Genomic DNA, 26,162 nt, shown 5'->3' with positions numbered 1-26,162 from the left:
GTTTTATTTCTCTTTCTTTTTTTTTTTTTTAAATTTATTTTTCTTAAAGGCTGCAGCACCTGGCATCTTATCTTGTTCACAAAAAATTCAGTATTGCCAAAATAATAAAAGATGTTTCCTGGATTACTAAATTTAGGAAGAAGCTTGAAAAATGAAGTCAAAAGGCTTGAACACCTGGAAAGAAAATCTATGATCCTAAATGAATTCAGCTGAAAATGAAAAAAGGGGTTCAGAAATAGATTGCTACTCAGTGATTTTATTATTATTAATCTTCTAAGGTACTATAGGTACTATCTGTCTCTGGATTTTATACAGATGCAATTATTACTTTAATTTAAGGGTTTGTCCTCATGCAGAAAAAGTTAGGGGTAAGTGAGTTCCCAAAGATAAAATATGYTAAAAGAGTATTGATTCCTTAACCTATGTAACTAGTTATAATTTGAGTTATTTAATATATGCCCTTATTCTTATGACACATCTGCAATATAACAGCTGGAGTATACAAACTGATTCAGTGTCTGAYCAGATGGACTTTTGTTCCCCTAGCTTGCTGGAAGAGCTTTTTCATTCTGCCTGTAGAATTCTGTTTTATGGTTGGCTGGGGATTCTAAGTAATATTTAAATATTAGTCAAGAGAAATCATCATTACCAGCAAAGCATTTTTTCATTTACCTTTGACAGATACTGATGCAATGATTTCTGCAGATCCAAATACATTGACACCTTGGCATAAATACCGTCCTTCATCAGACTTGGAAGCATTCAAGATTCGCAGGCTCCCCTCTGGAAGAATAGTTATCCTGGAAAGAATAAATACATAAATATATAAATATCTCTCCCATCCTACCTGCCAAATTCCATGATGATATCTTTCAGCGATCATAAATAGGATTAAGGACTGCTGCCTCTGTAGCARGGGATGATGAAGATGATAACTGAATTATCTTCTGTTTCCAAAAGRTTTTAATAAATCCATTTAATTACTCAGTCCTTAATTCAAAATTTTCATGTAAGCATCAGTGGATTAGTATCCTTTGACACTCATTAGGGGTGAATTTTAATGAAACTTTTGTAGAATAGTAAAAAAGGTAATCCTTCATAATTTGTCTTCAAAATTTCACCACTATATTGCTGTCAAATCACATTTCAATATCAAACACAGGCTATTCCATCTAGAAAAAAATGACCTTAGAAATCAGATCTGAGAAGAATGGGAAGCAAAATGCAAAGAAAGACTAGGAAAAAAACCCCCATAAAATTATTATCAATTAGCTGGTCAAAACATGATTTATGGCATCACTGCACAATGTAGCAAAAGGACTTAAATAATCACCACTTTTTTTGTAGATGGGCTTTTATTTTTTTCTCTGAGCCTGTAAAATTGTAGCTCCACTACAATTCTTGGTAATTAACCCCACTGAAGAGAAATGGTCATGAGAATTTTTCATGAGAAWTGGTCAACCATTCACATTTAGGAGTTTCAAATTTTGGTTTTGCTTGCAYAATATAAATCATAAAACCCATGATGCCGTGTGAAAATTAACACTTGTTTTGCTTTGTTCTAAAATGACAAAAGACCCTGAATTTATTCCACCTGAAAGTTGCAGCCCTGGAAGAGCAGCAAATAATCATGGCTCTTTTCCTGACAGGCAACTAAGAGCCTAAAAGGAGTATGACAACTCTTACATGGCATTTAAGCCAAGCCCTTTTTGCAAGTGTTGTGTATCCTTTCCCAGTTAGGCAGTGGTTATGATTCTCTTGAAGGTCTTGGGAGAACTAAACAGGCTGGGAGAGYGACACTCCTTCTGCTGAAAATCCTCTGTGGAGTCCATGATCAGAAATCATGGAGRGTACAATGACGTGTTTTAACTCTTGGGAAGTATTTATCCAGGAGTATGGAACTTTTGACAAGTCTGGGTTGGGCTCTTCAGCAGCAAAAAAGGGAAGGAATTCCCTTTCTAGGCTGGATGTGGTAAAGTGCAAACGTGTTACCTTTGATTTATACTAGGAATGATTTACCAAAACCTAGGATTCAGTAATGTGCTCATACTAGATCACTGACATGAGACTGCATAGCTTCTTTTTTTTTTTTTTTTTTTTTTTTTTTTTCCTTCCCCCACTCCCCAGGAAAAAGAATAATATCTCCTGTTTTCTTACTGTGAGAAATGGTGATTTATTATCCAAGCTTTATAAACATTATGGTGGAGAAAACAGAATTTCATTACAGTGAAAAAAATGTGCTTCTGTTCACTTCAGATGTGAAACCCCTCACTGCTCTCAGCAGACAGCAGAAGAAAATAAAAGCTTCAAAAGTGAATGGAGCAGAAGGAGGACATGCCAACTCCAAGGCTCCCTAGAGCAAACAACCTGAGGATGCATTTCCTATCRTGCTCTAAACAAATCAGTATTTGAGTCACATTATTTATCTAAAGGCAACTTTATAGGAAGACTTTTCATATTAGGCAAATGACTCTGCATCAGAGTTTTGAGGGTTTATATTTTCTTCCAAAAATTAAAAAGGATTGAAACTTTGTTATGACATTTCACACCTTTGAAGAAACACCCTGCTTTAGAAACGGACATTTTTGCTTGGTGTAATATAAAAAAAAATTCTATCAAGATGCTCAGCTTTCAATGGTCTGATGACATAATTTGTAGGGCAATAGCCTTTGCAGAACAGTGATCGTTTTCATCAATATACTGACAGGATGAGAAAAATGAAAGGACATTCCTTTAATGTTTGCAAATTCTAAAAGCTTATGCWCCACTTAAGTCCTGATATAAAACAGGTGAAATTCTGAACTTGGAGGAAAAGGAAGTTAGATGCATATGGAAGATTATCTAATGAATCTTGTGTATATTATCATTACATTTTTATTTCGTTAAAAGCTCTTGCTGTCCATGAGAGAAAGAGTAATTACTCAATCAAAGGAGTTACAAACACATTTGCAGGTGAATTATCTGGCTCAGAAATTAATATTTTTATGCGGGTGCCTAGCACTCATCTGTCCTCCTTTTTTTTTTAATGTTTGACAAAAAAGCCAGAGGCCTGGTTATGATGGAGACTGAAATGCTTTATTTATTCATACAATACTTGCTGCACACAGCAGGAACATAGACTTCTCCTCCTTCCCTGCCAATATCTCTCAGTCACAGAGAGGCCACCTRCATAGCATGTCTACATATTTTAATTTAAAAAAATACCACAGCAAAAAGGTTTTTACTYCATAAATAGAAGGGATGCAAAGACAGGAGAATTGGGCTGGGGTAGAATTAAGGATAAGAAAACCTCACTGTAATCATATAAGGGAGATAGATGTTGTCCWTACAGGTTTTCTGAAAAAAGTGGCACAGAATTAGTGTCTCTATAGAACAGTTTTCATCTGTCTRAAAACATGAAGAAAAAGAGATGAGTGTTGATGTCTTTATGTCAAAAGGCATGTTGTCTTGAGATAAACTGTTAACAGTAACTACTAGGAAAAAGTAATCAAGATATAACAGTAAATGGACTTGAGATAAAATTGAACATGGGTTATGTTCAGTACACTGAATGAGATTACATTGTTTTAGTATTTAATAAAAATACTTTCTAGGGAAAAATAGTGAAGATTTAATCTTCTCTGGGTTTCAAGCATGAGTTTTGTGCTGAAATTCATGTCTGGTTAAATAGGTTTAATACAAAAATTAAGGATTCTTAAGAAATTGGTTGAAGGAAAGAAATTTTTTCTTGAAAGACAAATTTTGGTTTCTATACTATGACATTGTTTTTCAAAATTACCAGGATAAAAAAAAGGCTGGTAAAAATTTGATTAAATAAATGGTTCTTTGACACAGCAACTGAGCAYCAGACTCATAGAAAAGCAGTAGCTGTGACTCTGAACTAAGAGGACCACGCAGTAACTGCAAATACAACCCTAGAATATATCAGATACCAACCTGCATCTCTTTATGAAAGTATTAATAAATGAAGGGCTGATGAAATATAATAAGGAATACAAGACAATTTGGATCATCAGTATTCAGAAAGATTAATTCTTATCAAGCTGACATTTGGAAGGATCATCAGGATGACCAGGGAGGAAAGAAAATCTTTTGTTCTAGAGGTGTTTGTAAAATTAAAACTGAGGTGTCTGCATGTGAGATGAGTTTCTGTTTTACATGCTAGTTCATGGATCTTGTCAGCAGTCAGTGGAACCTTTATTGAAGGTAAAAAAGGGAAGATGTCTAACTCACATTGTAGTTCTTAATGCTTTGGTGTCTCTGCTTGGAACTGAATCGCACCCTCACATCTTAATTTAGCTCCCCAGATAAGAGTACCTTTTATGATCTGACATCATTTGTGGGACAAAACCCCAGCTGCTGCATGACATGGAAATTAATTTCCCCATTGTCCCCACTTGCTGTGGGTTTGGTTTGTGAAATGAAGCAGTCTGAGCACATGAAATTCAGTTGATACTGAACTAGGAAGGATGCTTGAGAAGTGAATGGCTTTTCAGATAAAAACCTGAATTCATCTGTGGAATGGGACTAGAGCTATTTCAAAGAGAAACTGTGTGGATAGTATCAGCTTTTTATTTCTTCTATTGATCCATGCTACCTGCTCATGTAGAAAAAGTCATAAGACACCTGCACCAGACTGACAAATGTGACAGAAGTCCTGTGAGAGGATGCAAATGCTTAGACATAGAAATCAATTAACCACAAACTTCACTGCCCATGAAGCTGACCCCCTCCCAATAAATTAATAACTGAAAGAGCTAAATTGAATCTGAAGTGATTTTGAAATGCATTTTATATCTCTGCATATTATAATTTCCCACACTGATTGTATCAGAAACAGTGCAATTTTTGGATACACAGCTTGAAACACCTGTATTTTTCTTGTCCAAAATATGAGCAAGTTCAGACATAAATATTAGCAGCATTTCTATAATGTCAGCTTTTCTAATGACAGCATAATCCACTAAACTAGTTTGAGAACTTCTACAAAGCCATGGAAACATAAATGGGACCATAAATTTTCTTCTCTAAGGCTTCAGGATTGGACTTAGATTAACACTGGAAAGCTGAAAAACACTCAGCAACTCGTTTTCAGCCAATATTTTCAAATTATTATTTTTCACTGTAAAAATGCTGCAGTCTAGTCAGATTCTATATTCACCAGTAATACTTGAGAATAGAAACACTCTTAGCACATTTGGYTAAACAAAAAGGCTTTCGCTCGCTCAGATCAGTAATTTTGTCAATTTTATTCTTCTTTTACCAATGAAGTATGCACCAGGGACACTAAATACTTGAAAACAAGTGTGCTGCTTAATCTGGAAGGATGAAATTCCATGCTGTTTGCATATGGGATGTTGATGTGAATAGAAAGGTGTTCTCTGAGACCATGTCTGAYAAGAAGCTGATGGATGGAAAGCAGGTTCATAAGAAATGCTGGAACTTTGCTCATGTGTGTTGTTTGGATGCCCTTTATTTGACRGTCTGAAATGCCTTCTCTCAGTCAYTTCTGACTCACAGAGAGATAAGGAAAAGTGCTGATAGAGGTGAACAGAGCATAAGGTCCTCACAAATGTGAATGACAAAGTTCAGGTTCCATTAGGTTTCATGTGATTTAGAAAATGGRAGCAAGTAGGATATGATATGTAAAAATTGCTTGTAGTTTTGCATGTCTTTTTTTTTGCAGTATTTTGATTAAAAGCTAAAAATTATTTTCCTTCCTGATGCTCTGTTTACAGAAAACTTTTGAGAGTGACCATAAACTTTGGTCTTATGTTGAGGGGAAGGAGTAAGAAAAGACATTATATTATTGCGTTATTGTTTTGGAATAAAAAAAAGGAGGTCTATTCTGCCTGCCATATAATTTTTCCTTTGGTTAATTCATAAGTATAAATGAAATGTATTAGTAGTGCAGATACATTCACAGTTCCACTGTCTTACTGAAAAAYAGTAATTCATTAATATCTGGTATCACCCACTATAGAAATTCTCAGATATTATTAACAGCTGGTAGAGGACATGCTACTGTATGCTGGAAACTTATGCTGGAATTTGTCAGCTCTCTTTATCACCAGAGACAGTTTTACCTTGACCCACTGGGGCCAGGTTGTGCATTTGTTCTCCATATCACATGTTAAATCAGTGAGCAGAGACTTGCATCAAGATTAAGATAATGAGGAATGGAAACTCTCATTTTCATTCTGTTTCATTCATAGCAGATTCTCACAAGCAGATGTCTTGTGGATAGAAATTGTTTCTGGATGCTGAAGTAGCCAAGCATTTGAGACAGCAAACATTACAATTGCTACACAACAATTCAGGGTTGTACTGAGGACTTGTTGCACAGGGACACAGTGTCTGGATCTTAATAGTAATGAATATCAGGCAGCTTACACTTGGACCTTTATATACTTTAAAGAACAATTACAGAGAAGAAAAAATAGAAGTCAGACTTGTCCATTTTTGGTCGGGAGGAAGAATTAGCAATGAGTAGTTTGGTTAGGCTGTACACGTTTGTATATTTCTCTGTTTTCAATTATTTGTTTTTGGTRTGATATTTTGACTTTCAAACTCAAGTAACAGTTTATAGCACATTAGAGATGTAATCACAGCAGTCAGGGAAGGATTACACTTGGCTAAAACCTTTGCAAACTTTAACAACARGTAACTGGAATTAAAAAAGAAGTTATTGGTGGTTTAAAAATCATCCCCTGCATTTTTCATTTGGATCTGAAATCAGGAGTATGAAATTGGTTTGTCTGCATGTTGGAAATAAGAATTTTAAAGATGCAAATAGAGACAAGCTGCACTGACTCATTTAGCCTGTGGCCYCTCACAGTGTTCTGATCTGAACAATCTGTCATTTCACATTAGCTTGGGTTTGGAATTTGTCAGTATCCTTTAATTTAGATTACAAGGAATCAGAATGAGTATTTGTAAATAGTTGAAACCTTTRTTTCTCCATGAATGGCTTTGGGGTGTCTCATTCCCCTTTGCTTTTTCTTTTTCCTTTATAATAGATGCATAAACCCCTAATGCTTACAGAAAATAGATGTCAGTTATTGCTATAGTAAAGTCACTTAGATAAGCAAAATGCCATCTTCTTCATATGCGTTTTTAAGTAATACCACCCTAGATAGAATATTTTTATTTTAATATTGTTGACTTAATTAAAAAAAATCATAAATTTGGAACAGTCCCTTGGCAAAGCACAAAACTATTTGGTTTTTCTTCACTTCATGTTTTCAAACATTTATAATGGTGCAATTCCTGTGTGTGATATCTTAGGTCATGGGAATATGCTAAGTTTTATTATTAATGCACCACAAACTACTTGCAGCTCTGTTTAAGCTAATCTATGCAAACTGTCTTAGGGCAGTTTCTTTCAAAGGAGTCACAGCCAGGCCTCTTATTTTRTTCTTGCTGTTTGCTGATGTTTGGAACATTTGTGTATGAAAATACACAGCTCTTGCTGATGCAAATGGTGTCCACATATGTGAACATAACTTCATGTGGATGACAYCAGAAGTAATTTTTTGCTAAGAAATGCAACTTCAGTTCTAAGCACAGGTAATAAATATAATCTCTGCAGTGTTTTTGTGCAGTAAAGTCTGGAAATTACTGATAAGTCAGAACTGGCAGGGTCTCTGAAAGTGCTTTTTTCTTTATACAAATCAGCTGTTTATTGTTAGTTTGAACAATGCTTTGCATCAATGACTTTGTTTAGATCAAAATTTAAGCACAGAGCTTGCTTTAAACACTCTTTGAATAGAAACAATGTCAAATATGATAGAAAGGTGCTAAAATTTAAACATCTGCTAAGATATTTAACTGAAACAGAGTCCAGCTGCAAATGTAACAGTAGAGAATTATACAAACAAGCTCACATTTAAATTATTCTACAATTTACTAGTATGCTCGAATAAGTGTTGGTACATATTGAAAGTTTAGCATCACTTTACTAATTGATATCTGGTCATGCTGCTCAAATATTTTACCCTCAAATGCATTTCATCTTTTGCAAAGGAAAAACAAGGAGTATTACTCAGAAGATATATCAGGATAAGTGTTCCAGRAACACTTGTTCAAGAAATGGTTAGAAAAGGCCATTTAAGGTCTTTTCTGCTCCGCACTAAAGTCCGAGGGTTCGTTTAAAATCTTTTATAGAATACATTTGATTTAGAACAATTTATCTCTAAACATGCTGAAAATACTTTAAAATTATTAGAATATTCTTTCATATTTTTAAAATCCATATCATACTCTTGACCCATTTAAATTTAATATATATTTTAATATTTTAAATAATTAAATATAATCCTCTCTTTTATGCACTATTTCTATGTCAGAAATATTATTCTACTGCAAAAAGGTTCCTTCCTTTCAAAAAAAAGCCTTATCACAATAATTTTCCCCATGTTTCTGAGTGACAGCAATGAATTATTAACTTATTCTATTTTCCTCAGAAGTTTTAGCAATAATAAAGTCTTGCAGGACTGCATGATCTCTCCCAKGAAAAGAAAAATACACAAGAAACTTTAATTACTCTAAGATATTTCTATGTTTTACTTGTTAGCTAGAAAAGCAGTGCTAATACTCAAAGGCAGATGTTATATGCAAGAGGTAAAATTCAAATAGACCAGGTGCTCAGGGSGGTAGATCTTTACTCAGTGTGAAATAACACAATTTCATTCAACTACAGGGTTCTATTTTGGCTCATATTAGACAAAGACATATCTGAAAACAGCCGAGCTTGAAGTGTTAACATTCACTTCAGAAATATAACATGAAGAGCAGAAACTTTAATTTCATTCAAATGAGCATCTTGTAAATTGAAGACTGTTAATTAGATGTTTACATGGGAAATTTTCATGTGCTCAGGCCAGCAGCCATCTACCTAAAGCATTATTGTTGTAATCTCTGTAATGATGTCCAGTCAGATGGAAACTGCTTTCCAATGTTGATTCATGTTCTGTAGCAATATTACTAGAATATTAAATTCAAGTGGCATTTTTCTGTATGCAGCAATGACACTGAATATTTCCCACCTCTCTGAAAAATTATTTTGCTAGATATACTGTTACTRCTTTCATTTGAATAGAAGAGCTGGGTAGAAGAGAACAATTGATTGCTCTTTTGCAATAGAACCTTGCTCTCAAGAAAAATAAAAACAACAAAAAGCCTCCATGCCCCCCCCCCGCCAAAACCCCAACCTATTGTAGCTTGCAATTAATTAATATGCATCATTTAAGACCATCCTGATGGAGCTGTTTTGTACTTTGTAGTTCTCTCTCCCTGGCATACGTGGACAGTTGGTTATAGAAGAGTCTCTAGGAGCTGARTGCCCTAATCCCAAGCAAGATGGTAAAGGACCAGCAGTCAAAGGGACTGCTGGATGCTTGAGAAGGAAACTGACTGYTGAGAATCAAATCAGCAAGGTGTTGTAAATCCTTGTATAATGGCCAGCATGGAGGTTTGAAACAGATTAGGGTTTAAATACATTCTTTCTCTGTCCCATTCATAYAATGAATCAAAACACACCCAAATCTGCATATTCTTTCCTGACATTTTTAGATATAGACAGGATGATGGGATTTATCTGATCATGRTATGAGARTGCKGAGATAGTTTTAATGTTCTATTGATAAATGCTGTCAGTGTAGCATTCTGTTAATTTGTTACTTTTAATTTGAGTGGTTTTGAGGTTTCAACCATTTTGAGTTTCATCTCAGTTGTAGTTCAAAGACAGAACAGACGAATGTGGCAATGTCTGCCTCATCCTTACATCAAACTGACTCTGCTGTCAACTGGAGAAGCTCCAAATATATTTCTATMATATGGTAGGTACTGCTAGATTCTGAAAGATGGAGACTGATTGCTTTCATCATTACTCTGCCTCTGGAAAAGTGTGCAAAGCCTGTGCTTACTGTGCCTTGGTCCAGGTAGAAACTCTTCAGAGGGGAGATTCCATTAGCATGATGTATGTTATGCTTGGATCAATAGCCACGAGTTCTCCACTGTTTTTTTAGAACTGTCATTGTAAGATTCAGTGCTCCACAGCACTGCTGGCCTTCTAAGCATCCCTGTTGTGAAATGGCCCCTGTTTTTTACCTGTCTAATAGCCACAAGGTCTCAGCTGGACTACAGATGAGTTTGACACACTGTTTTCATGAAAGATACATGATCTACCAGGGATAAAGTAGAAGAATTTTTAGTGCAAAAGACTTCTGAAAATGGGAAAAGAGTAATTGGAATATAGATTATTTTAGCTCCCAAAATACATGTGTTGAGATGTTTAGGGAATTTTGAACATTTGTAAGTTTGGTAGACTTTATGCAATAAAAATGGCATATATTAATATAACAATAGTTATGATAKAATAGAATAATTGGTGCTGCTTTGTAGTAAGATGTCCCTGCTGGTTCTCTGGTTAGTCAAATCAGAGATCACCACGCTGTGAACAATAAGGGGCAGTCATTTCTTGCTTGCTTAGTTCCACAATGTTTCTCAGTTTACCCTTGGAAATTCCAGCACTTCTTTTTTCTATCTTCATCATTGCCAATTATATCTAGTCGGAAAGATCTAAATAAACTGTTGTTACATCCAGAAAGATAAAGGCAAAAAGCTATCTCATGGTTCCATTTTCACTCCATAATATTCCACATCTTGACACAGGAGCTTCACAGTGGACAAGTCTGTGGGATAGAACAGACTCCACAAAAAAAATGAGGAGTCAAAGCGCACCTGATGAACAACCTTGCCTKCATAGTTCCATGATGTAGCCCTAACCTATCTCTGTGATATAGATCTAGATTTCTACATCATTTACATTCAACACACTTCCTGGCTGCATCCTTGACAAGGATGTGTGCCCAAATGTCAGTACCTCTTAAAAAACACGTAATTGTTTATTAAGATATTGGTGCAAGATGGGGATTCTGAAACCTCCATTATAAATAGCAGTGCAGAGTAAAGGCTGTGCCGTTTCTACAACACATACAAAATTTAGCACAGGAACATTTGTTCTGGAAGACAGCTTTGCTGGAATACTACCTTTCCTCTAATATTTGACAGTTCTCTCTAATTAGCTTTTTCTTTTAACAGTAAACTCACAGGTTAATGATTCTACTTACAGGGTCTTGCAGTGTTTAAACTTTTATGAGAGGTTRAAAAAATATATCTAACTAAGCTGTAAAGCTGACTGAGGTACCTTAGCTTTCTTATGTTTTGTGAAAGAACCAATTTGACCTGTGGATGCAGACATCTTGCAGGAAGGAGAGACAATCAGTTCAGTGGAGAGACAGTTTAAAAGCATTGGCTCAGCACAAAAATAGTTCCAGACTGCAGGGGTGCTAAATGGGATTTTGACCAAAATGAACTAGGATCTTATTGACACCACTTTTCAGGTCAGTTGAGTTCGTTTTGCATTCCTRGGGGGAAATGGGTACCATGGCTGGAAAACTAGGTAAAACAAGATTTATTTTATTCTCATGTCACAAGGTGAAATGCAGTCTATTAACTGGAAAAGGCAGTTAAAAAGACACATGCTCCCTCCAGAGAACCACATTGCCACTAAGGGTGAAAAGGCTACAGAGTTCTTACTGACAAACAATTTATTGATTAGGGGTGTTTGAACCTTAAAATCTTTCGTTTACTTTGGAATACCTTKTACTTCAGCCATGACTCAAAATTTTTGATTACAAGTTGAAATATCAGTTCGGTAGGAAGTGCTTGTGTTTAAAACTGACAAATCTATCTACAGCTATATCGCTGCGCATGGAGGAGAACAGATGGAATTCCTACAGTGAAATAAGTTATGTGTGATAAAACGTGTGAAAAAATAATGGAACAAGAGAAAAAAAAAAATCAGTGACTCTATCTGTGCTACTCCACCAAGCTGCTCCCAAAAATCGCTCTTGTTTTAAAATCTGGTGCCCCATCATTGACAATGAGCTGATCATAGATCTGTTTGGGAGAAACCCTCAAGCCAAGCCTATTTTGCTTTATGCACAAACCACCACAAAACCTTTACATCCTGTTTCTCAGTGTCTTTATTGTTTTTGCAAGGATGTAAAGTTGTGATGGTCACAGGCTCTGGAGAGGACAATGGAGCCAGCAAGAATCAATGAGAGCTCCTGGAGAGAAGGCGCAACTTCTAATTTCATGATGTTGGATGTCCACATCATTTGAAGGATTTGGACGGCTCCTGGGTTGCTCTTGCTTTTACCAGCCACAGGCTCTCTGACAGATGAGACATAATGCCCCCTAGTATTTATTTATCATGCTAACTCTGGGTACACATCATAGACCCCACTGGTGAGACCACACACTCCCACATGATAGAGGTGATCAGTTGTGGATTGCTAATTTTGAGATATAAACTGTGATGATTGGAATGCCACGCCACCAGCTGATAGCAGGTGATGGAGAGGCAGTCTGGAGGCAGAAGTGAATTCTTGTGTCACTGTGTCACACTCACAGTCTGGTTATGTGGTAGCGGTGCATTCATTCAAAGGTATCTGCTGCTGTAATGGGAAACTCTAATGCAGAAAACTGGCTCTTGTTTCCTGTTTGAGAAGGTCAAAGCAGCGTTGGAGCATTCACATGGCACACATCTCTTGCTATCTGTCTTCATACCAATCAGGACAATAAATTAGAATCTTCTTTCATCAGAATAGTAAAAAGAACATGATACTTCTTCAGTGGCATAATCTTCATAGTTTTCCCAAATCCTACTTCTTTTATTTTTTTTTTTTTTTTTTTTTTTTTTTTTTTTTTTTTTTTTTTTTTTTTTTTTTTTATCAAACTTATTTGCTTCTCATTCTATCTTCCCTAAATCTTCTTTCCCACACAAAGTAGGGTGTCAGGACATTCTCAACTGTTACCCCATCTCGCTTCTTCCCTAACCTTACCCACAAAGTGCCTTATCAATGACGTTGGCATGGAGCTGGGAACACAGAAAATAGGATGAAAACATTGCTGAGTCACTGGGTATTAGCACCTGCCAGATATGCAGTTGACTAGTCAGAAAATCCCCACATTTTATTTGTTTTTAAATCTGTACTACAAGCAAGCTCCCTTCTCAGAATGACAGAGAGGAGCACTGGATCAACAGAAACCTCATTGCTTACYGTGTAATCACATCTCACTTTTGCACACAGAATTATTTTCTAGCAATTTAAAAGAATTTTAATCTATTTTTAATAACTTTGCCTGTGTACTCTGAATCTTTTAGACCAGGTGTCTACTTCTCAGGGACCTGGCAAGGCTGAGCTAAGTATCCAAAGGCAGTAGTGTGAATGTGCCCTTAGAGCAGGCACTGACAGATGGCAAAAGTTTTGCCTGTCATTTTGTAGTTCACTATGCTGGCATCTCTCTTTCCATCTCTTGAGAGGTCTGGGATTAGACACAGTCAGGGATTAGAGGCAATGAAAATAAAGATATTTTTCCTAGGGATACAGAAAGGAGTACATACAGATTTATTGAAAACTGATGAAAGATTGGTGAACTAAGAGCAAACTTGAAGGGAAAGATGAGTCTTCCAAGGACACGGTGAATGGGAATAACCTGTTTATAGTTTCACTCTTCTGTTGCCMAGTTTTCTTCATTTAAAAAATGCTCCTTGATTTTACTTCACTTCTAGGAAAACATAGCTCCTGTGATTCAAAGATTTTTGGTGCTTTAGGCATGCTSACTTTGATGAAAAGAAAATTGCAGAAAAATCCTCAAAACTGTTTGACTCATGCAGCTATCACACTTGAATTCCTGCTGAACTGAGATTTCACTTATAAGCTGATCCATCATTTTTCCCTCTTTATTTTTGGGTGCTTGAACTCAGACCCTTTGCAGTGCTCTTGACATGGTTACATGGATATGATTATAGAATCATTTATGAACTGCACAAAAGTAGAAAAATATAAAGAGCGATTGACCTTTCTTTTAATTAAAAAWTTCATAATTTCCTCCATGCATAGTCAGCAAAAGTAAAGACCTATTTTATAAGATAATTATATTTATTATTTTAATTGAGAGTGGAAATCTGAGCTGTCATTTAGCAGTGAAGCTGTGGAAGTGAACACAGTGAGGTGGAGTCTTTACTACAAAGATTAGACAAAAACAGACCTTTGAGAGTGGGGTGTAGTTTATGACCTAAGAAACAGSGTGGGGATTAACCTTGATAATGTTTAATATGTGATACCCAGTAATATATGTATATCCAAGGTGATGTTTGACAGGTTCCAAGCTCATAAAAGGACTTTTATTTATGGACATTTRTAAAGCACTCCAACTGATGGGCTTTTCTTCATTGTGGAGTTACTTTGGTTTACATCTTCAATTACTGACTCTAAGGAGCTTTGTACTCAAATGMAAGCTGAAAACATAAATTGTGAGATATCAGAGCTAAATCAAATCAGCTCAATTAACTTGCTTTTATAATGCGGTCACTTTATCTTTATGACTCCTCTACCACCAATCTTCCRCTGTTGTCCTTCACACTCCAAAGGGCATCCAACCTATACTTAAAGCAGGCTTAGAAGAAAGATGGGGACAAACTTTTTGATGGGCCCTGTAGTGATAGGAGAACATACTAATGGTTTTAAACTGAAAGAGGATAGGTAAGGACTGCATGTAAGGAAGAAATTTTAATGATGAGGGTGGTGAAAGACTAAAACACCTTGCCCAGAGAGGTGGCAGATAACCAATCCATGGATACAAAGTCAGGTTTGATGGGGCTCTGAACAATCTGATCTGGMTGAAGGTGTCCCTGCTCATTGCAAGGCACACTATGGGGTCAATTTTGACCCAATATATTCTATGATTCTATGAAAATAGGAACAGTTGATAGAAAACAAGAGTCTTCAAATTAATGTCAATGTAGAGGGCCATGGGTTTTTCCTCCTCAAAAGTAGAGGAAAATGCAATGAGTGCTCAGCAATTTGAGTGTGGCTACTTCCATAATCCAAGAAGGGAAGACTCATTCTATGCCTGTGGTCTGCAGTGAAACAAATGAACAGCCTGCCTCTTCAGTTGCTCAGCAGTGTCATGAGCCGTAGATAAATCAGTTTGCTAATCAGTTGGTCCTACTGCCAAACATGAAATAAGAATGGATTTGCAGTAATTATCCTTGAAAAGCAGTCATTAGTGATCACTATAYCTGTGTGAGGAGTTTGCGACCTCTGAGTCATTTATGAACCATCGTCCATTSACTGCTCTTTCACAGACCACTCTTTCCTAATTACAATTTGTATCTAAAAKGTTTCTTGGTCAGTCTGGAATTAGTTGTTTTTATAATTTGTTTCTCCACATTTGGTATTTATTTAATGAACGAGGTAATGACTGCCCAAATTACTAAGAATGTCTTACCTCAGACCTGATGGTTAAGCAAAGGAAATTATTAAGAGGGTTCTTATTCATACCCTTGCTAAGATATACAAGTAACAGTGAAGATATAAGAAAATTTTTTTTGCTACTTTCTGAGCAATTTCCTGCAAGAGCCAGGAACTTTCATGAGTTTTTTTTATAGGAAAGAAAGCAGATACCAGAAGAGTGGCAAAGGACAAACTGGGATGAAGAAAACGTTGGACATTCTTTTACAGCCTGTGCACCCTCAGGATGAAGTCCATCCCTTTGCTGAACTCTTCTAGAATTTGGGCACTTTGATTCAAAAGTTACAATTAGTAAAGAAGGCAAGGTAGTGTTAAAATAATCAAAGAATAAAGCGCTACACACCAAAGCCCTCAGGCAATGTTGTCTTAAAGAAAAAGCAAAAAAAMCCCAAAGAGTGAGATGAAAGTCTCATGTTCGTTGTGATTATAAAGAAAGCTTATAGCTGCAAGCTAATACCACATCTTCAACAGTTATTTTCATCTCAAAATGAGAATGTTAATGTTGTTGATATTAGATGTCATTGTAAACTCAAAGCCCAAAGTTCACCAGAAAGCAAGGGGCTTTGAGTCAAGATATAGGTTTAATCCCATTAGACCCTTTTCTGATCTGGTTTCACATCTGAGTGTTTGAAGATACAGTGTTTGAGATTTTGCCCAAGCTCAGCTATGCTTTAATTCTTACAACTGCGTGATCACTCAATTATTTTTCAGAATTTTTTCTTTCTTTTTCCTAGGTTGGCTTTAATCCAATTCTAATTTTCTATTTCTTCTAGCTCTAAGAAGTAAATTATGAAATCTTCTAGCTCTAATACTTCTTTCAGAAGACTAGTCTTTAACACAATAATGACAAAATCTTTCCTTCTGTTTTGCTTCTACTTTGCTATAGAAATTTAACCAGGTTGTGGGTAGCACTTGAGCCAAAGAGACTGCTGGAGACATTTGTTTCCAAGTTTACTTTTTGGAAGTAGGTACCTTCTGAAGGAAATTTTTTGRCTGATGTTCTGCTTCCATTTCAAACTCAATCAGAATTTAGTAACCCACTAGTCACTTGCTTATAATCAAGAGAAAAATGTAGATCATCAAGAAATTCTTGAATGCAGTGCTGGTCTTGCGCCACATTCTTAGCGGTGATGGTACAAATGTGTGTTTTGAATATAAATTATACTGTTTTCCTGTCCAAGTGTGTGAAAATATGCATGACAGAAAAAAGGACAATATTTTAGGATAATATTTTAGTACCAGATAATTAATGTTTAGATAATATTCAAGTATTCTGGGTAAAATATTTTGGTATCTAACTCCTAAAGTTACCCATGGTTGTGGAAGGTTCAAATTTGCTACAGGATGTTATTTTTCTTTCCCCCAGATTTCCAGAATTCCTTGGACTTTGAACAAAAACTAGCATATTTTGATCAGCATATTTAAAAAAAAATATTTTTAATGTTCAACATTCTTCATTACTTGTCATATAAAAATGTAAAATATCTCTAGTTTGTCCATTCAGTTGAAGTACTCACTATCAGATGGCATGAAAGAAAAGACTAAAATGTGTGGTCAAAGGCAGGGACTTTAAACATTAATTTCATAAGTTTTGTCTAACTAAGCTTTATAGCAAGTCAAAAAACTGACTTCCAAATTGCAGCACCCAGCCTTACTTATTCMTCTTTATAACATATTTTACAATCAATATTGTCATGCATGGAAATTTGTTTGAATAAATCTTTGGTCTCCGAACAGAAATCCTGAATTTTTATTGGAGTAAGATTTTCATGTTCAAAATGTTGCCTGTTGGGCAAAAATCACCATCTTTATCAGAAAACATTAAAAAAAGGAATTTAAAATGTTTCCATTTAAATTAAGACTGTGTTTGTTGAGATTTACAGAYTGAGGCTTGATTCATTTAAGGCAATATGCTTCTAATTACGTTATTACAGAATTACCATTTTCATCTTTGTAAATGCCAAATGAATTAATCACCATGTCTAAACAATTAATATMTTGGCAATTAAATAATGACTTGAATTTCAATGTGTGGAGTTACACTAGTTCTTGCTCTTCATGTTGGGGCACTAGCCATAAGATTTCCTTTCATCTGATCTAATTAATAGGAAACTGTTAAAATGAAACCCACAAATGCAGAAATTCAATTTAAAGGTTCATATGCCTGATCAAAGAAACAAAGGCATAGACAAACGCACTTCAAAATATCTGCTTAAAATGGAAACAGGGCAGATTTTTAAAAATATCTTGCAAAGCAAAGGCATATTTAATTAAAATTTGCTATATTCAGCTCTGAAACTTAGGAAAGAACTGTGTATATTTTTAACAACTGAATCAACTGTTTCTAATTCCAAGTGCCTCTCTCATTCCACAATTATGCTGGATCACTTTCCACCATAAATTTGAGGTGGATGAACAGTAGGTATTTCCATCCAATTAGCCAAAACTCATTATTAAGAGTTTATTATGTTCTTATGTTTTTATTTTGCTTTCCAGTGGCATTGGAGAACAGACAATTTAATTCACACAAAGTTTACTGAGACATGATTTTTGTTTAAAAATGCCAACAATTTTGAGTCAGCTGATCACTTTTGTGCTTCAGTGTTTTCTAAAGTAGCTTCAGCACACAATTTCAAAACAAACAATCTGAAAGTGGATTTACTGCCTTGTGAGTCACAGACAGAGGAAGAGCTTCTACAAAGCTACAAAATTTCACCAGTGTGGAACACAGTGCTCCTTGTGCTCTTTATATTTGACAGRCCTTCTAATTTTAATAGGTTTGAACACAGTGCATGTAGGGAGTGAAGTTTGTCTTGCATAGTACAAGAATTTGGATATATGCATGTATTATTTAAAATCAATATGTTAACATAATAGAAAAAAAATAATTTTAGCATACTAATGGAATTCTCCCCTAATGAATGCTTCTCACATTTGATATAAGATTAAAAGTCTTCTCAGTAATAGCTAAAGTATCTTAGTTAATGAATGTAATAGCTGCTTCTAATTTTTATCTCACCTACCTGCCTGTGRCAGAGACACTTCCTCTGTTTCAAACTGGAAAAAACTCATAAACTACCGGCATAAGATCATGTTTTCATAATTTCTACAACARATTCAATATTGTAGTTCTATTTTAAAGGAGTTTGAGATGCAAAACACCTGTTATATGCACAGTGAAGGTGCAGTCAGAAGAAGCACAGTGGTAACAAATTTACCTGGGTGGTATAGGCTGCTCTGTGGCTCTACTTGGAATGGGAAAATCATTCTGTTTATGAATTTAAAAATCTGGTTCTAGGTTGTTGTCATACACTTGAATATTTTTTTGTATTCTGGAAACCCCTGCTCCCAGCCCCCATAGTATTTATTTTTAAATTTAAATCTAAAAAAAATTCCTTTGTAGTACTTTAAGAGGAAATGGAAAACATTTCCCCTTCCAGCCTGCCCRTTCTCTCACAATTTAGTCTTGTGACAGACTGGCATTTCCAGTCTTGATACTAGAGCCCAAACTCAGAACATATGCCCAGAAAAAGCTACTGATGGAAAGACATTATCACCTACATGGTCATTACTGTTTCTACCARATAGAGAATCCTGTGGATGTAGCTCACATATTTTCATAATCCATCATGTAGGAAATGTGGCAGCATCTACTTCTATTTCACCATGGCTTTTTACAGTAACTACTAATCTGAAACAATACAACAGCTGATCAATTTGCAAAGACATATCAATCTATAAGACAGAAAAAAAAAAAAAAAAGAAAAAACTCTTGCAGTAGCTCCCTATAGATTTAGAATATCTGCAGAAAATAATCCCAAAATTTTATTGGATTTTCAACTGTATTATTGTTCTAACAAAGGACAGTCCTTTTCCTCCACATTATTTCTATCCTTAGACCTTCATTGTGCAGTAATTCTGGATTAAGAATACAGTCATGCAACAACTAAGAATGTTCCACAATACTTTCATAACTATTTTCTAAAACTATGTTGTTTTTTTTCTCCTTAGTTTCATTTTAATTAGTGTATTTAGGGTAATCAAAATCATCTSTTTTCTCCTTTAAGCAATAACAAAAAACCTCTGTGCTTTAATATAAAGAGGAGACAGATGATAGAGATGGAGTTTCCTGTCATTCCTAGCTTTAAATATCTGTCATAAATGCAGATGTGTGGTGTGTGATCATATAAATAGMAATTTCTACATTTATTAAGCATATGTTTTATCTTTATAAAGCACAAAAGCATTTTTATTCCAAAGCAGCTGTCTAGTTCAAGCTCAAAAGAAGAGGAAAATAATCCAGAATTTCAATGTSTGTAGTGTACAAATGAATAAGATCTGTACTATTGCACAAGAAATAAAAAAAWGTCACTCTAAGAAATTGATAAAGTGTATGCTCAAACTTGAAAATAGAAGTGTCATCTTCATTTATTATTTTCAACTAAAAAATAAGTAACATTCAAAGACTGAGCAAGCTAATTCAAATTCCCAGCAGTGGTACATAGATGATATTGCCAGAACTAGCTGAGTAAATGGAATAAATTGTTTCTRTAAAGTTAACTCAATAATAGAGAAATCTGTGGGCACAGAACAGTGTATTTGTAACTGCATAGATAATGGTGACAAATAAGTCACATACTGAAATCAAATAAATCTTGAGCAATAATGAACAATGAACTAAATCTTATAGTACATTAAGGAACCTATCCAACAAAGTGGGTGAGATGCCATTATGTTACAYATATTTGAACTAAATCCAGACAAATGACCATGAATTCAAAAGGTTGAAGCTAAATTACACCATGCTGAGAAAACAAATGGTGCAGAAACATCTGGGAAATGTCTCTACTGCTTATAGATTAGATCTTTACAAAACACTTATTAGATATATGAATTTTATCTTCTTCTCTTTCTGTGATTTCGAAATCTAATCTAGACATGTATTCAAGTCTCAGTTAAATTTGTGTTTTTCTTCTGACTGCTTTTTTGTTTGTCTCCTTCTTTATTTTTTAAAACATTACATTTTTGACTGCCATTAGAGGGGTGCAATTCTTCMTCTGAATTCATGGGTATTGGTTTCCTAAACATCAAGGGTAAGTGGAAGAGCWTTTCAGAAGGGAAAGAAATGGGCAGTTTGATATTCAGGAAGTGGTGAATGGCTGAAATGAAGAATTTTGGAGCATGCCATATACTGGTCACAGATACCTGTGCAGAGATGGGAAGACTGGCATTTATACTGTACTGGATGTATCTGCAAATATGAAGAAGGAAAAAAAAGATTGGGTCCCTCCATAAGAAATTTGAGAATAGATATCCAAACTTGGTACTCATGCAACTGATATGACTGAGTCAGTCTTGGCATGTCTTGAAACTTTTTCTGACACTAAAAGTGATAAATAAAAAAACCCACTGTGTTATTATCTCCCTTACCAACCAATGATACTTATATGCATGCTGTACTATCAAGGTGAGACTCTTCTCCATTAAAAAAAAAAAAAAAAAAAAAAAAAAAGAAGAGGAAAAAAGAAAAAAGGGGGAAAAAAATTAAAAAAATTGTGCTGTTCTAAAATCCTGTCTTGGACTTTCTGCTCCTCACCACACTCAAAAAAGAAAATATTGCATAAAACATTTAAGTAAGATMTTTTTTTGTTTCACAGTGTACTTACACAGTACAGAAGTCTGCAACTTTGCCAGAGCTGTCATTATACAATGGTGCTAGAAACAGCACATGTTGTGCAAAAACAGACTGAGARTAACTTAAATTCTTGACTTGAAACTTGGGGAAAGTACCTTCTTTTGAGGAGTTTCAATGAGTTTGTGGAGCCTTTTTCCAATGACAAATCAACAAAACATGAAAAAGAGCATAGCCTCAGGCTCCAGATGAATAGATTAGCACCTCAGCCTGTAAAATTCTGAAGTTAGATTTGAGCTGTGTATATAGAATATAATCAAAAAAAGAGGGGGGATACAAAGGTAATTGCAGCCTATCTTATTTGCTGTAATTTTAAAAAATACTATCTGTATTTGGGCTAGAATTAGATGTAGACAATATTTATKTAAGGTGAGACTTTTTTTAATAGTCTTTTTGAGCAATTAAACACTCCTTACAGAAAAACCTGGATAATCCAGAAAATTTRGCACTATCAGTAATAACTATGGAAGTATGACAACCTTAGTGCTCACATACTGCTCAATCCAATTAACAAAAAAAAGATTACTTCTCTTCTAACACGTCTAAATCTTTGATAACAACAGATAATATCACAAGATGCTCAATGCTCTTTCCCTGTACATAGGAGTTCCTTCTTATTCCAGTGAGAAAAGTTGAAGGAGAGGGGCTCGGCACATATAGGACAATGCAGATGATTTTGCTTAAAGAAGGTAGAGGAGGGAAAATGACACCACGGGTCTGTCTGGATCAATTCTTCAATCAACAATACAGATTTATCTCTGAAGTTCTATTAAAAGTCAATAAATTTGCATGTCTTTGAAGTGTAGCTATTATTACACAATTATATTTCTAATTCTTCACTGAGACTTTCACAACCTTTGCTTTCTGTGATAGTCTATTATGATAAATTCTACAGTGAGAATATCTCAAATAACAGATGACAATGGACATGGAAACTAATTTTTCATCACAGAAGTTAATTCCAACAGATTGAACACATATTAAGACCTTGAACCAGAACATTTTAGTCCACTTTTCTAAATACAATTAGAAATCAAAATGTTGAATCTGCAGATAAAGCAAAAGTTACATTGTCAGCAGACAAATTTGTATTGGTTTATCTAGACACGTTTGTGTGCAGGTGTGTATATCTTACAAAACATCTTGAAGAAAAGATAAATCAAATCATTGTTGATTTGATAACAAATCAAAGGCAAGGGCTTTAGCCAAGTGGTCATTCTTACAGCTTCCTTGAATGGCAGTTTAGAGCACATTTGTTTTTGGAAAGACATTTCATGCAGGAAAAATCGACATCCCAACAGTAGTCCCTCAACTGGACAGGAGAAGAGGTACTAAATGTTTAGCTACTTCCTGAGTACCTACTTTTTWAATTCAGTCAAGTAATCTTTGCCCAGGATCTTTTAAGTGAGAAGTATTTAAGACATGTGCTTGTGATGTARACTTTGCACAGTCCTTTTCTGTCCATGTGAGGAGAGTGAGTAGATCATCCAGCATTTTAAGGAAGGAGGCTGAGGGCTGAAGTATCAAAAGAGGTGGCTCTGATTCAGCAGCTGCAAASATATGCCCAGTTTCTGGGGCGCAAAAGTTTTCTTGCCACATTCAGAGGGGCCTAATGAGATCCCTCCAGCTAAAATAGTCTAGACCTTCGAGATTGCTTCTGTGACCTTGAGTACTGAAATTGTTATGGTTACTTATATTGATATCAATGTGTTACAGAACCTATAATGCCATTATGAACTTCAGGACTATGGTAGCTCAAGTCCAAAGTATTTGAAAGGACTGGAAGACAGGCAGAACATGCTGTCATCTGTCTGTTCTATAGATAAATCTGAGCTTTTGTTCCATTTGTTCCTGTTTAACACAGGACATAAGTGTTTTAGGTCTTCTGAAGCATTTAGTTCTAGCCATACCATCTTTTGAGACCCTTCTACTGAGCTTGGTTCTTTTATGACTGGGTTAGGTTTTTGTTTTTGTTTTTGTTTTTKTTTTTTTTTTTAATTTCTCAACAAAATTTTATTCTGAGACCATTTTTTATTTGCTTATCAAATTGGTCCCCTTGTTTTATTCAACTGTGGCTATGGCTTAGGCTTTCAAATATAACCTAATAGATTCTATTAAATAATACAAAGTCTTTTCTTACACATGGTTCATTTTGACCTGACTGTATGCAGTACACTGTTTCATTTTTGTAATCTCTGAGGTTTGCATTCCTGTTAAGTGATGTATCAAAAATCAGTGAATACAGTAATTACCTTCATTTGAATGCGTACATTAATGACTGATAATTTATTCTCCTGCAGTAGTAGGAAATGAGTATAGTTGACATTAAAATACTGCATTATTGCATTAAATCTGTGATTTCTCACAGAAACTCATTATATTCCTGTGTATTCCACCTGCAAGGTTTAGATTTATTATTTATGAATTTGATTCCTCCTTCAACATAAAATATTAAGAATAGTTCTATAAGTCACTGAGGGAAAGGATTCATTTTCATCTAAGACATATACAATAGTAATTGGTAAAACAAAAGAAACGTAAAACAGTGGCAAAATACACTTTTTACTTTGAGAGCTGAAATTTTTTTCCTAATTTTTTTGGCAAGGACTTCAAAAAGAAACACATTTTGTTAGTTTTATCTAGTCACTGATTTATTAAATTGCTAAAACAGATTGATGGCTAAACCCAGCACTTTTCAAGGTTTCTCTGTTTYCCCACTTCCATTATCAAGGTCACGGAGTGGGTTTTGCTGCTGTTTGTCATGCTCCAGGAATACAGCGATYGCCTGATGAATAAAATCAGAAGAATGACAGGCACATGGAGCTAGACCTTCGGAAAGGAGTATGTACTTCATTTAGTAAGGATATCAGCTACTCCCAAGGCTCAGATGACTGCAGTAGAATTTGTCTTTGATCCAAAGTAAAGAATTGAGGGGACTTAAAAGCAGCACGCTTCAGTGCTGTCTTGCTGTCTGGAACTGCCACTCAACTCCGGCTCTCCCACACTCACACTAATTGACAAAGATCGTGCAACATTGGACTACTTTCTCCCTTCCAGACTACAAAGGAGAAAATGGAACACTGCTTTTGCTTAAATACCTCCCTTTTAAAAGTAAGGCAGGCTATGGGAAAAGGAGCTCTGGTTCCTTTGTAGTCCATGTAGTGTGTCTAGCAGCTCCATTTCTGCTTTATCAAAATTAATTCAGCTGCTCACAGAGGTGCAAAGGGGCAAACCTGTAAAAGGATTAATATAATCATATTCAAATGGAACTCAATTATAGACTTCAGCATTTGCAACCAAGTTCAATGAAAACAAAAAGGAACACGTAAGACTGGAGATAGAGGAATTAGGGAGTATCCTCCACTTCTGCCCATATTGGTGCTGGTTATCCTCTCTGGCTGCATCAGCTTAACAGGTAGTGGAGAACTATACATTTTGAAGATGTTCTGAATCTCTGGTTATTACTTAGACTAATTTATCTAGTGTGAGTGCCAAGCTGATGCCCATTGTGCCCATGAAGGCAGCCCAAGCTCAGCCTGCCCCTGTGGCAGCAAGTTACTGAACTGTTCAGTAAAACCAGCATCTCACATTGTCCTGCACTGTTGGTGGGCTCTGCATCAGACTCTAAAGTTCTGAAAATAAATGCCTCTATGGCACATGGAGATGCTCTTGAAAGTGACTGTGTGTTTTTGGCTTTGCATGGATGCAATCAAAACAGAAGAAAATTGGGAGGCCCTGCCTGATCTTGTTCCCCTTTCCACATTGCTACAGCACTGCGGCTTTGTAGGGTACCACACCAATATGTCCTTATCTGCACTGTRTCAGAGGGCTAGCAATCAAAACAGCATCAATTATTTAAAAGTAATTATGCAAAAGAGTGGCAGTTAGAAATAGCCTGGTAATAATCTCAATATCTATAATTGTAACAGATTTTTWAATATATATTGGTATAAGTACTATAAATTTTGCTATACAGAACTCAAGAATAACCTTCTCTAGTCACAGAAATTAGTAGTTTAATTACCCTTAATATACCTAGAGCCAAGATTTAACTTTTTGTCACACCCTTAATTGCTTATTGCCTAAAACTTCCTTTCAGGAGCATTTATATAAAGGGTTCACAGGGTTATAATTTCAATCACAGTCATAAGATAYTGAAATAAAATGGGTTTGAAAAAGTATCTTATGTTAAAATCTGTTATGAACTCTCTTCAGAAGCATAAATTAGTAATAACTTCAATTTTTCATTGTATCACCTCTCATAATGCATTTGAAAAAGACAGAAACAAGCTGTTTTATCTAGAGTTCCTAAACTGCCATCAGGTAATTTTGAAAATGATAAAMTATGACACAAATGTGATTAATGCATGCATTTTGTAAACAAATCAATTAAAAATAAAGCTGAATAAATGCATGGTAATTGCAAACATTCATTAACACTGCACAGCTGAGGACACTAGATAAAAGTCTGAGAGGCTGCTTACAATTCATTCAAGCCCCTGCTACTGAATGTTTTGTAAATAGTTATTTGCTATCAACTAGTTATAGTTGTAGCAAATAGTTATTTGCAGGATAGATCCTAATATCCTTAAAATTTTAGTTTAGTTTGTTTTTCTTCGTTTGCTTTGCTGTTCTGTATAAGAACAGAAGAGGTGCTGGCTGTTAWGAAGTGCCAAATGTCAAAAGAGAAATCTGAAATGGTTATTATTTCTAAGAACACTGATTACACCATATTCAAAAATTCAGAAGAAATCTTCTTGCTACACCACTTTGGCATAATGAAAACTGACAGAGCAGCATCTGTTGTGTTTTAGGGCYCGAGTGGATAGATTTCCTTGCTACCTCTGATTGATAGTGGAGATCCATCACTCAGTACAGAGCTTGAGCATGAYTAATGCATTTTACTGGTGTCTTATTCCACCCTTAACTGCCAAGGGTTAAGCAAACACAGTGACATATGAACAAAATACTCAGCTTGGTAGTATATCAGCTTATATATCTGTGGTTTTTAGAAGTTTTTATTCAGTTTTGGGTGTTTTTGTTGGTGTTTTGTTTGGGTTTTTTAAATTTGGGGTTTTGGTTTT

General features: G+C 35.3%; 1 protein-coding gene across 1 annotated transcript in view; it reads right to left on the bottom strand.

Moving 5' to 3' along the window:
- The window catches only part of CNTN5 (contactin 5), a 220,073-nt gene that overhangs the window by 59,286 nt on the left and 134,625 nt on the right, over nucleotides 1-26,162 (bottom strand). The window contains exon 11 of the mRNA XM_057370839.1: nucleotides 673-800. Coding sequence (XP_057226822.1) covers nucleotides 673-800 — 128 coding nt within the window. The remainder of the gene's footprint in view (nucleotides 1-672; nucleotides 801-26,162) is intronic.

This window comes from Malurus melanocephalus, unplaced genomic scaffold, assembly GCF_030028575.1.
Source record: "Malurus melanocephalus ecotype Western Australia unplaced genomic scaffold, MMel_1.1 scaffold_134, whole genome shotgun sequence".
Lineage (NCBI taxonomy): Eukaryota > Metazoa > Chordata > Aves > Passeriformes > Maluridae > Malurus > Malurus melanocephalus.
Note: the sequence above shows the minus strand (reverse complement) of the source record. Positions and strands in the feature narration are given on the sequence as shown.